Source organism: Copadichromis virginalis, linkage group LG16 (assembly GCF_057382275.1).
Source record: "Copadichromis virginalis isolate Kocher_CV1m ecotype Utaka linkage group LG16, C_Virginalis_male_GT1.1, whole genome shotgun sequence".
NCBI classification, from domain to species: Eukaryota; Metazoa; Chordata; class Actinopteri; order Cichliformes; family Cichlidae; genus Copadichromis; species Copadichromis virginalis.
This window is the reverse complement of record NC_140633.1, coordinates 12,791,687-12,804,111: the sequence shown is the minus strand read 5'-3', so window position 1 is coordinate 12,804,111 and position 12,425 is coordinate 12,791,687. Positions and strand designations below refer to the sequence as shown.

The following is a 12,425-nucleotide window of genomic DNA, read 5'->3' as shown; positions in this document are numbered from 1 at the left end:
CTTCAACATCTGCCAGAAAATGCTGAGGATTTTCTATGAGTCTGTTGTGGCCAGTGCGATCCTCTATGCTGTTGCATGCTGGGGGAGCAGGCTGAGGGTCGCAGATGCCAACAGACTTAATAAACTAATCCGTAAGGCCAGCAATGTTGTGGGGATGGAGCTGGACTCCCTCAAGGTGGTGTCGGAGAGGCGGATGCTGTCCAAGATAAAGACAATGTTGGATAACACCTCCCACCCACTCCATAACATGCTGGTCAGTCACAGGAGCACGCTCAGTGAGAGACTGAGATTACCGAAAAGCACCACTGAACGACACAGGAAATCATTCCTGCCTGTGGCCATCTCCCTGTACAACGCATCCACTTAACACACTGTTTGCTGCTACAACTACACATGTTTCTTTTACAGCTATTTATTTATGAGTGACTTATGTATGTATGTATGTATATATATGTATATATTGTACTATTCTTAGTTAGTGTATTGTCTGTCTTGTCTTAATGTTGGTTTAAAATGGAGCACTGTAACAAAAAATAATTTCCCCCAGGGATCAATAAAGTATTCTGATTCTGATTCTGATTTAATGCTGTTACACTGTAATCCTTTATTATAAGTATGGACACAGAATCAAGTGAACAACATTTTGAAATAAGTTTAATTGGAATTTTGTACTACGCAAAAAAACAACAACAACAACAACATATTAAACAAACAAACAAACAAACACAGCCAGTGCCTTCATTTGTCCATCACATGTCAAACATAGCACTGACCCTTAGTCCCTGCTCATCAGCACATGCTTTCAAAAAGAGCTCCATGTCCTCTGCAAACTGAAAAACAAAGAGGAACAAGTCCCTTGCTCCAGTGTCTTCTTCCTCTGACATGTCTCTTAAGACCCTCTGCTGGTCCCCTTGATTTAAGGACACATATTTGGGCATTGTTACGTGTCCACGGAAAAGTGCCTTATTTTGGACAACCCACTGCACAGCAGGACGCAGATCTTCAACAACTGCTGGCTCCTGTGTCAGGCAAACGGGGATAAAAACATAGTTATTTCTCTGTTGCAGAACAGTTTTTTAACAGTTATTCAAATGTCACTAACCATGTAATTACACTACTGGTTAAAGTGAATACTGACCTGACCGACTTCCTGGAACTTGCGCTTTTTCAGTCTGAAAATGGGCACGTGTTGTCCTTCAAGCACAGCTTTGGCTTCCTCTCTCCAGTGTGCAAATAGCTTGCCAGAGCTTAACAGAAAATGTTGATATTGTTAAGGTGTGTAAACTTTGACACAACATAGAACAGAAGTCAAAATATAAATACCTCCTGAGATCAAAGTTCTCCATCAACAGCAAGCACCACCATTTACGCAAGTAGGGCATGTCTGACTGTAAAATATTAATATGAAACATATTTAACAACTTTCAAAGGATTCAAGACTCCATTGCTGTGAAAGTAAATAGAATACTTACTATAGTATAGTCAAATGAAGCATCCAGTGCCACGTACAGAGCAGACTATTTGGAAGAAAAAATAAAAATGTCATTTTTTTTACAAGCTTAAATTAGCTTCTGAATCTCAAGAAGAGAAGAGAAAAATTACCATCAGCATGAAGATCCCACAGTCAACTCCATAGTCTTGGCTTGGAAAACCCTGTATTACATTGAAAATAAAGGCTCGTTAATAAAATCCCTTAAAAGAAGACTAGTGTAATTCATATTATTCACCATACACTTAAACTAGCACATACCTTCAAGTCAAAGCTCTTTTTTTCTGACCACTGCCCGGGAATGATCTTCACTGCAAGATTCCTTTTTTTTTTTAAAGACAGTTACATTCACAAGTTAACAGATGTCATCATGATGGGTGTGAAATGTTTATTGCTAATAGCACCAACTGTAACTACAGGCCTTAGGAACACGACCTCAAAAAAACAGCATAACAAAATGAAAAAGTACAGTCACATGCTCACAGTTGGTCAAAATAAAGCATTAACAGCTTTAAGTTAAGGTTGGCATATTTTATAAACTAATTTTTAATGGTGTTTTATGTTAAAATAGAACACTGGAAGACCCTATTTATGTCTGAAATTCATCTAAAGACAGTATCACTGACTTGATCATAATTTGAAGATGAGAATAAAATGTTGAAGCATCATGCTGATATATCCATCCATCCATTCGCTTCCGCTTATCCTTTTCAGGGTCACGGGGGGAGCTGGAGCCTATCCCAGCTGTCATAGGGCGACAGACTGGACAGGTCGCCAGTCTGTCGCAGGGCTAACACACAGGGACAGACAACCATTCGCACTCACATTCATTCACACAGTTACACCTAGTGGCAATTTGGATTATCCAATTAACCTATCCCCACAAGCTGCATGTCTTTGGACGGTGGGAGGAAGCCGGAGTACCCGGAGGGAACCCACGCAAACACGGGGAGAACATGCAAACTCCACACAGAAACTTGCTGATATAGTTTATAGAAAAAGCATGTGAGTGTACTGTATGTGTGAACACTCAAGATCAGCAGAACATGATCTGGGATGCACTTAACCTGGAACACTGAACAGGTTCCTGAAAACTCCGGAACAAACCAAAAATGCTTATAAAAATGTGACCTCAAAAGTGAAACATATTGTTGGTCACCAAATCCTGCCTTGGTGTATAATGGGTCAAGAAAGAGGATTTCTCTTTTAGGTGGCTTCAGTACCTAAAAGACAGTTAGCCATGACTTCAAACCTAAAAACAATGTCATTGCAAGCGATCACAATCAAAGACTTTTGAAACTGCGTCATAAAAGCTTGAATACATCTCAGACACATAGCAAAATTCTAACAGTTTGTACGTGTCAAAAAACAAGACTTACACACAACTGGAAATGACCAGGTGTCCAGAGAGGGAGAACTATGATGTCCATCCTCTGAGCATCAGTCTGAAACAGAATTGTATTTTTAAGTATCCTGTATATGAACTCGCACCAAAGTTATAAAAAAAAATCATTTTGATTACTTGCTTGTTTCTTTAAAGGACGGTACACTTACAGGAAAGGACTGCAGTGGATCACAGCCATAGGGTGCAAGCCAAGTCCGGGTGACATACAGATTTTCTATGTAAATGCTTATCCCCTAGAATGTTAAAAAAAAAAAACATTTAAAACAACAACTCTTTCAATTAAAGCTTGACAATCATCATATACAACATACAGTACCTTTGACTGAACAATTTTAGTGATAAGCTCGAAACAGCCATTTCCAATCTGAAACAGAAAAAATCATGATAACAATGAATGTACACTTTATTTTTTCATATTCGTAGAAAAAAAATACTTACAGTCGATTCCATTTCTTTGTTTAAACCCAGTGTCCAAAGATCTGACCGCGTGAGGCATCCAGAAGACGTTTCAACAATCAGCTCATCTTTGGGTCTGCTGATGTCCAGAACATAGTTGAGCTAAAAAAAAAACAGATAGGTGTCATAGACTGTGGATGACCAAATCAGATAAGCACTAAAAGTTGCACTTTGCGACATCTGAAAACTTTAACATACAAGCTGTTGTTGGCCAGGGTGCGGTACAAAACACCATGATGAACGGCTGGCCAAAATGTTCTCAGGCTTTGTCAGAGCTTCGCACGGTGGTCCACACAGGTCAGGAAAAGTTGCATCTGTTGACCTTCTATTGGCTTTCTTGTTGTCAACTCTTTCCTGAGGTTCTATAGGGATTTCTATAAGGAAATTCATTTGAAACAGCATGTAACAAATTCTTTTATGAGCCATCAACTACAACAAGATAATGAATGCAAGATTATTATTTCACCTATATATGAGAATCACTATTCAAAATAAGAAATTTTACCAGTGTCACCAGACGCTGAAGGTGCTGGGTTCAACACCGTTTCTGTGATTTCTCTGGGTTTATTGCACACCAGTGGGGCTAGGTACACAAAGAAAAGAATATACACACAGATAGGAACAAACCTAACATGTAAACAATGGTAGCGTTCTGGTCATGACACAATGCATGTACTTACCTACGACAGCTTGACCCAGTGCCGACAATGAGATATTGATCTTTCCAAGTCGACCATGTCTTAGCTGCCTCTCCAGAAGTTTCTTGTTGGTGACAGTGTTATAATGATGATTTATATTTCTCATCAGAAACACATGTGTGGATGGACTCATATTACTTAAAAAGTAATTGCTTTTCCTCATGTTTGCAAAGAACTGTTCAACAACTTGACTGTTCAGCCAGCCTTTCAGCTCTGGGACAAGTTGAATTCTGCGTAATATGTCCTTGGGATCTTTTGTATTTCCCTCATGAAATCTGTCATACAGGACATAATGGTCAGATGATCCAGTGACAGGATGAGGATTTTCATTTACACTATCCATCCTTTCATGTAGCCATGGAAGATTCACTTTCAGGCTTCCATCCTGTCCTGCCTTGACATTTTCCTCAGTGGGCTCAGCAAGTCGACCTTCATGTGGATGAAATGGCAGTTTATCAGGAACCCGCAAATTGGTGTGTGCTGCCAAACCCCTCGCAAAATCGTAAACACAGACGTTTGGCATGTGCTTCCAGGACAGGAGAAGGTCAGCAAAATCCCGGGGACTTTCAGCACGAAGATTAAATTTAACACTGTATACAATGCCATGTGGACATAGTATTACAGACCATCCTCCTGCAAGCAAAGATTTAAAAAGTTGTTTGTAATTGTAATTACATTTTTTAATGCTACTTCTAATAATCGCTAAGTGATGCTTACCAGAGGCACCCCATATGCTTTGAAAGACCTTATCATATGTCTGCCTGCTCTTCATCTTCTCCCTCAGTCTGGTGATGAGATCAAAGCGGGAGCCTTTGGAGTCGATGTTGCATGCTTTACACAATTTTCTTACCACTCCAACCTGACAGCAATTAGGGAAAACTGTAAATGGAACAACCCCAGAACTTTATGTCACATATTCTGAAAACTTCAAAGCAATGTTACCTTTTGTTTGGCAAGTTCATCCAACAGACGGTCTTCTGTGACACTGCTAAGCTTTGCTTCATGTGAAGAGCTTGTTCCTACTTTTTTAAACTCTGTGTTAAGCACAATGTCACTTGTTCGAGTTTCACTCCCGATCCATGGTGCCCAGTGCGTGTAACTTGGTGGAACGGAAAATGGATTCTTCACACCGCCTACAGAAAATGGCATGTTTTTAATTACAATCTAAATTACTTTAAAACACTGAATGACTTTCAAAAAGTTTTTGCCATCACTCACTTGGAAAAAACCCACGGCTTATCATTTCCAGGTGAATAGAGTTCCAAAAACCTTCAATGTCATGTTCACCATTGAAGTCTTCCGGGGCTTTGAGGTCACTCACTATAATAAATTGACTCATAAAAACATGCACATAATGTACACAATGAACTATATACACAAATGTACATTAAACTTACCTGCTAACTTGAACACCCCTTTTCTGTGTAAGTCCATAACTACCACAGGGGGGTGAAACCCACAGTTTACGCAGGAGTACATGTATTCTGCGTCAGTCAAAGCCTCAAAATGGCAATAAGCATGGAAAATGGTATCCCGAGAAGGAAACTTCACTCTTCTTAAGCCCTCCAATGAGTCAATGACCCTTGAAGCAGATACATGGTTCTGTAATATGACAATAGGGTGAAGAAGACTATGATTACACAGATATTTAAATTTGGGCACCAAAATATCATAATGACACAAACACATTTTTAAAGCAATCTTCAGATGAGTATATTTTATTTTTGTGATCCTCACCTGCAGATTTTCTCTCAAAAGAAGGCAAAGTTCAAGAGACAAAACAACATGGTTGTCAAAGTTGTGAAGCCCATCTGTCCACTCCTGGTACCTGTAGACCATGTGGCACCGAGGACACGATCTATGGTGTGTTGAAACATCTGTTAAAGACAAATCACATTAATGTCAAAACATTAGTATAGGAACAATTATAACTAATTATTTCACACTGATGTTTAATCTTATTCATTAAAACTTACTCTCAATCACTCCCATCATGCTGACAATCCTCGCTTTATTGGTAACTAGAACAGCCTCATCAAGTTTTGGGTGCTCTGGGCACACCTGGCACAACGTTTCACATGGAAAGAGCTGTTTCTGATGATCCATTTTCTGTGAGATGACATTTTCTGGAAGAGATCCAGGTATTTTTTTCTCTTTAAAAATATAGCGTATACTCCTTTCGACGGCAGCATTGTCCTCAAAGGAAGAACTCTCCTGAGTCATCTGTGATGGGGTGCCTGATGATAGTGGTACAGTTGATTTGAAGATGTCTCTCTGTGTCTGGAAGAGATGCCATTTAGCTATGTTTTTATGAGGACATGATATTCGAGGCTTTGCACAAGCACAATGCCAGGTGTTCCTCAGAGCATTGTAAGTCACAAATATTTCCGGCTCAAATACAGACAAACAGATCTGTGTTGAGGATCCACCAAAATCCACCCTCACACAAAGTGGAGCATGTGCCATCTGGGCAGCTTTCTGTCTCTTTATGCATGTAGCAGCTTTGGCCTCTCCAAAAAATTTAAGGTCCACCATTTCCATCACGATGTGCTCTTGAAGAAAAACCTCCTTTACAGTTTCTCGGCAGTAATCTAGTGAGCGAAGGTGCTCACATAAACTGAAGCCTAGTCCGCTCCGCTGGGCCAGCAACTGGTATTGCTGACATTCCTCCAGCTCACATCTAATATTGTGAGACATCCCCCATGTTTTCCTCTGAACGTGAACTGGCACAGAAAACCCATGGCCAGTTCTCTGCACAGCAAATAACCCTGTAGTTTCATCTACACAAACACACTGCAGATGACTGGCCAGGCAAACATCTATTGATTGGTTGGAGTGCTTCCTCATCATGTGAGCCTTGTAGTTTTTGGTACGAAGAGCAAGGCCACAGTGAGGGCATGTCATTTTCATGGACTTTCCATCAGCTGCAGTTTTATTGAACACAGAGGGTAGAGCATATGAATGTTCTAACAAAGACTCAGAAAATGGTTCAGATCCCAAAGACAAAACCTTGGGGGGGAGACGGGGCTCCTCGAAGAGTACTGCCGGAGGAATACGGGTCTCCTCGGAGAGTTCAGCGGGAAGCAAGGGGGGGAAAACTCTGTAAAAGACCCAGGAGAAATAAAGACACAATGAGACAAAGTTACTTTCTTTATCAAACGTGTACACGGGTGAGCTGCTAAGAACAACTCACGCCATGCACAGTGGCTTGGTAATTTTTATAGGCACAGAGCACAGAGACAGTGAGAACAGGATAACAAATAATAAACAGATAAAATAAAACAACTCCATATATGGTGCTAGTCTCGTCAGCAGAGAGCTAGGGAAGATAAAACAATCTAAAACAATATGTCCCAGAAACAAGATGTGTTTTCTGGGAAAGTCTAAAAAGATAATTCTAAACTAATCTAACAAAGGCAGAGGGCAGACAAAAGGCATCTTTGTACATTTAAAAGAAGGTAAAGAAACATAGAATCATTTTTCCTGTAACATTCCCTCCTGTTTTAACTTATTTTAAATGTATACAACAATTGTCTGTGAAGGTTATTTATTAAGTATCTTAAGCAATTTTTAATTTTCAAAATGTCAGCATAGCAGAAATGGAAGTCATTTGGTCTAAAAAATAAAACAAAAGAAAATAATAAAAAGAAAAACATAGTAAATGAAAATCATAGTAATTGAAAATCATAGTAAATGAAATAACAATTTGAATAAACAAGAAAAAATAATAAAACTAAAGCTACAAAAAATAAAGGATAAAAACCTTATATTTTAAAACGAAAACTACAAAAAATAAAAGGATGAAAACTAAAATGAAAACTTTGTATTTAAAAATGATGAAAACCTAATATGTAAAATGAAAACTTTAAAAAATACAAGGATGAAAACCTTATATTTAAAATGATGCAAACCTTAAATTGAAAACTTTATATGTAAAATGATGAAAACTTCATATTTAAAATGAAAACTTCAAAAAAAATAAAAGGATGAGAACTTCAAAAAAATAAAAGGATGAAAACCTGCATAACCTACTAATGTTTTAATCAGTGCGTGATCACTTGACAAGTCATTTTTAATCACCACGTCATTCATTAGCAGTTATTACAAGTTCTCCTCTAACAGAATTGCAACGGGATGTTGTTCTTCTTGAGGCACGGCAACATAAGCAGTCATTGTAGTTGTTATCATCTTTGAAATCATTACTCTTAGGCATGGCAACACACACAACACTAATATGAGCAGTGCTATCATGATGAGACCTAGAAGGAAAAATGGCTTTGCTACAGCAGCCAGCCATGAACCGCTGAACACCCAGTCCAGCCAGCCTTGTGCTGTAGCTGCTCCAGGTGTGTGTTCAGTGACATATTTTTGCAGAGCGGTCAAATTCTGCAAAGCTTCATAAATGTCTCCTCCAGTTTCGTATCCATCAGGGATAAAAGTGCAACATGTCTCACCTATGAGCTTGCAAACTCCTCCTTGTGATGCTGTTAGCAGGTCTAGTGTCAGTCTGTTCTGCAGCACCATCGTTCTGATGGCCTGCTGTTCTCCTGCTAAGGCAGTTCCCAGGGTCTTAGTCAAGTTGATGTGTCGTAGCAGAGCATATCGGTTGATTTCCACATGATCCCGCACCTCGGCAACTCCAATGCCGGGGATCAAGCTCTGTAAGAATTTCACTCCTCCTCAGATGCGAAACTCTGGTTCCTTTACTGCTTGGTGCCGTCCGTGCACATCCTGTCTGGTAATGAGTCTTTGTTTGTAGTATCATTCGGTAGCTGTAGTTGGAGCGACAGTTGAGGCTCATCAGTGTCGCGTTACTGGCACAGGTTTCGTTGAGTGAACAGTCCATACACTTCCTCTCGTTCCTCGGTGGGCAGAAAGTGTATATGTATTTGCATAGCAGTCAGTTTTATTATTCAAGTAAGCTGTAGTGTTCATAAACTGCCACCAGAAATTAGTGGCATAGCCATGGGGAAACTTGGTGTACTTTCCTTTGTCATACAGTGTCTGCCTTTTCTTCATATAGCGTGACTTATTGTCCCTCACGGAAGCAAAGATGAGGAGCCCGGCCATGGTCAGGGCCGCTGCAGTTATTAAGAGCCACCACCTCATGACGACGGGACACACCCTCCTGTCGCGAATAGACCCCCCGGCCAGGAAGGCTGACCCCTCCACCGGGCGAGATCACAACAAGTGGGCAAGCCTGCTGTCAGCTGTGTTTAGATGGCTTCACTTACTGGCTCTGATGGATGCAAGATGGTCGTTCCGCTATTTTGCAAGCTCCAGTTTTTCCTTTGGAGCACTTTGATCAGAACCCAGTCACCGGGCTGTGATCTGCAAGACACTTGATAGACATCATTACATTCTTCGTCATTTACAATCATCTCTTTATTTTCCTACAACTTAGACATACATTTTGCTACTGAAATTGTATCTGCCTTTTTCACTGGGTAGATTTCTGGCCACTTTGAGAATACATCTATAACCACTAGGGTGTATTTTTACCCTTGGCATTCATTTAGCTCAATAAAGTCCATATGGATTGTGTGGTCTCAGGTTTCCCTGAGCATTATATTTTTGACACGTCATGCACGTTCTGACAAATTGTTTTGCTGAGGTTTCAAAATTTACAGTGTAGAATTTACAGTGTAGAAATGAGAGTTGACAATACTGGTCAGTCCCCCCGTTGACAAATGCGTACAGCCATGAGTCACTAATGCCGCCATTTTGTGGAGGAATTTTGGCAACACTGGCTTGCCATAACACATCATTAAGTCGTTTGTCAGAACTGCACCGTGTTTTAGCCATTTTGCCTGCTCTGCTGTGCTTGCTGCTTTTGTTCATTTTTCAACACATCCAGTGGAATCTGATGTGTGTTCACTGCCATCAATGTGATGTTTGTCTTTTGTGCCGCCTATTTTGCTCTCCACGGTTCTAGCAGGCGTTGTCTCTATGTTATCTGCTGTTTCTGCGTGGCTGTCTGCAGCCTTGGTGTTTGTGACTTTGCTCGCCTCTCTGTTCCTGATAGCCACCTGCGAATTAGTGTTTTAGTCTGTTGTCAACACGTCAGCCTTATTTCTAAGTTACAGAATGCTTCTTCTCCTTTTTTTTTTGGTTTGGGAGAATAGATGCAACTCTACATTTTCACTTAAGGCATTTTTAGATAATTTCTAGTTTTTCAAACAATTCATGGATCTCACACATTTCAAACTTTCAAGTTAGGGTTGTTTCCCATTTATACATATATATATATATATATATATATATATATATATATATATATATATATATATTTAACTTTGCATTGCTCACAGCTCATAGCTCACAGCTCTAAACCTAGGCATTTTTCAATCATATGCCTAATCACTATGTGTCACTGTGATTCTCAAGTATTGTCACAAGTTCGTTTAAATTCGTTTCCAAAACCAACAAAATAATCAAACAAAAACAAAAAAATATAAACGTGTCAGGACACAAAAGAAAAAAGAAAAAATGCTGCCACCCGAACAAGGCAGAAGTCTGCATATGTTGGCTTTTAATAGCATGCAGCTTGTAACATGGTAGACTAATGTGCCTGTGTTAATTCAGCTCCATATTATTGTGTGAAGTTGCACTGGGTTGGGAGTGGTTTTGTGTGTGTCACATTTTTGGTGAGCCAATGGCTGGAATCGGGTTGGACTAATTAGAGGCAGGTGTACTTGATTGCACTGATACACTGGTCTACATATAGCCCACACTACAAACACTGCTGTGTTGTTTTGTCTCTCTGTGCAGTCCAGGGCCTATTATATGCCACAGCCTAAAGGCAGCAGAGTTCCAGAGGCTTGAGTGACCACTGACTATATGCTTGCAGGGTGGTGGGTCTCCAAGGACAACTTCTAACCCTGTTAAAGGCAACATGTGGGGTGCAACTTGGCCGTGTGGCATAGCTGGCTCTGGCCTTGGGACTGTGTGTTTTTATACAGTTCATAAGTGGGACACTGGAGTGTTTTATCTTTTATCTCTTGATATATTTTTCGTCAATAAATTATCTTTTAGAATTTTATTGACTGTCATCTTTTTGCCCACGACTGAGACGGTTGGTCAGACCTAGAGTCTTTCTTTGGGTGTGTTACAGCAGCTTCTGCTCTAAAAGAAACAAAAAAGAAAAAGAAAAGAAAATGTGGAACATGCTCATCAGCTTAGCAGTGTCTACATATTTAATTCAGCTTCTCAATCCTGTAGTTTTAGCTGTTGTCTACAGGGTTTTGCTTTTTGGTTGTTATTATAGGTGTGCTCTATATCTCAGCAATGTGTCATTCTAGGATGATAGGTCTCAAGCTGGTCAAGTGCCTCTATGCACTTCATTAGTTTAGTTATTCTCTGTATTGTCTTCATCTCACATGTCATTACACTGAGTTTCAGCAAACCTTAAGCTTGATGCAGACTACTGCTTAACAATTATCCACCTCACATCATAACCGATTAAGGTGCCTCTTCATATTAATATTATGTCATTGTTAATATTATCCTCTTTGTCTTATATGACAGCAATAGCATATTATAATATTTTATCAGTGTGTACCACTATACTACTCCTGAGGAATGAGTTTTAATTGCACTTGCTGGATTACCCATCTTATTTATGTATTTACTTATTTTTGTTTAAGTAATATATACACGATACAGCTGCTATCACCTTCGCTGGTATTAGAGACGAGAGTGGTTGCTCACACGCCCTTCTACTTTCGGACTATTTCCAAAAGCGGTGTGAACTTTACGAGACGGAACTCGACCGTTCTCTCAACGCACCAGCACGTCAGTGAATAGCAGTAAAAGAAAAACACAGTAGGAGCAGCTCAGTCTCTTATTGGACCGTGAAAATTCAGCTTGCTCCGTTAATTAAAACAATACACACACACATTCACATTCACACCTATTCGCGCGATCGGAACCCTTATCATAAGGGGAGCTGCCAGTCTTTCTGTAGACGAGCTACTTATTCCCTAGACCCTGTCTAGACCCAGCTGGGGGAGCTACCCAGAGCTCCAAACCTAACCCACAGAAGTGGGGAGCTTCCAGTCGACGAGCTCCAAGCTACCAGCCGACGAGCTACTTTAAACCCACAGAGGTGGGGAGCTTCCAGTCGCGACGAGCTACTTTCGCTATTTTAAATTCCCTGAATTTAAAATACGCTTTTACGCAAGATTGTGTCAGTGTGTCTGTATCTACCTGGTCAGTGTCGCCGGGTCTGGTCCACCTCGATCGGGCCCCACCACCGTGGGTCGCTTTCTAAGAACGTTGGCCAAGACTCGAATTTAACGCCCTTGGTCTTTGACCACACACCTAGTGTGTGGGCTGTCGACAGACGAACAACGTGGACTGGTCACGGAGATGGGAC

At 40.3% G+C, this 12,425-nt stretch overlaps 1 protein-coding gene and 1 long non-coding RNA gene across 2 annotated transcripts; both read right to left on the bottom strand.

Annotated features, from left to right (window-relative positions):
* Window positions 1–637: 637 nt before the first annotated feature.
* On the bottom strand, window positions 638–6,345 carry LOC146690364 (uncharacterized). The gene is made up of 20 exons (XM_085435401.1): window positions 6,025–6,345; window positions 5,786–5,925; window positions 5,446–5,650; window positions 5,267–5,368; window positions 4,991–5,181; window positions 4,766–4,907; window positions 4,031–4,681; window positions 3,856–3,933; window positions 3,549–3,724; window positions 3,333–3,452; window positions 3,211–3,258; window positions 3,044–3,127; window positions 2,869–2,934; window positions 2,621–2,712; window positions 1,751–1,811; window positions 1,603–1,653; window positions 1,473–1,517; window positions 1,324–1,388; window positions 1,139–1,247; window positions 638–1,019 (listed from the first exon to the last, which is right to left on the bottom strand). Exons 1-20 carry the CDS (start codon window positions 6,269–6,271, stop codon window positions 750–752), a joined length of 2,943 nt encoding a protein of 980 aa, XP_085291527.1. The 5' UTR covers window positions 6,272–6,345; the 3' UTR covers window positions 638–749.
* Window positions 6,346–9,592: 3,247 nt separating this feature from the next.
* Window positions 9,593–11,363, bottom strand: LOC146690363 (uncharacterized). Its single transcript, XR_014915787.1, has 2 exons — window positions 10,382–11,363; window positions 9,593–10,116 (listed from the first exon to the last, which is right to left on the bottom strand). It is a non-coding gene; the product is annotated as an uncharacterized LOC146690363 (long non-coding RNA).
* Between the last annotated feature and the right edge of the window lie 1,062 nt (window positions 11,364–12,425).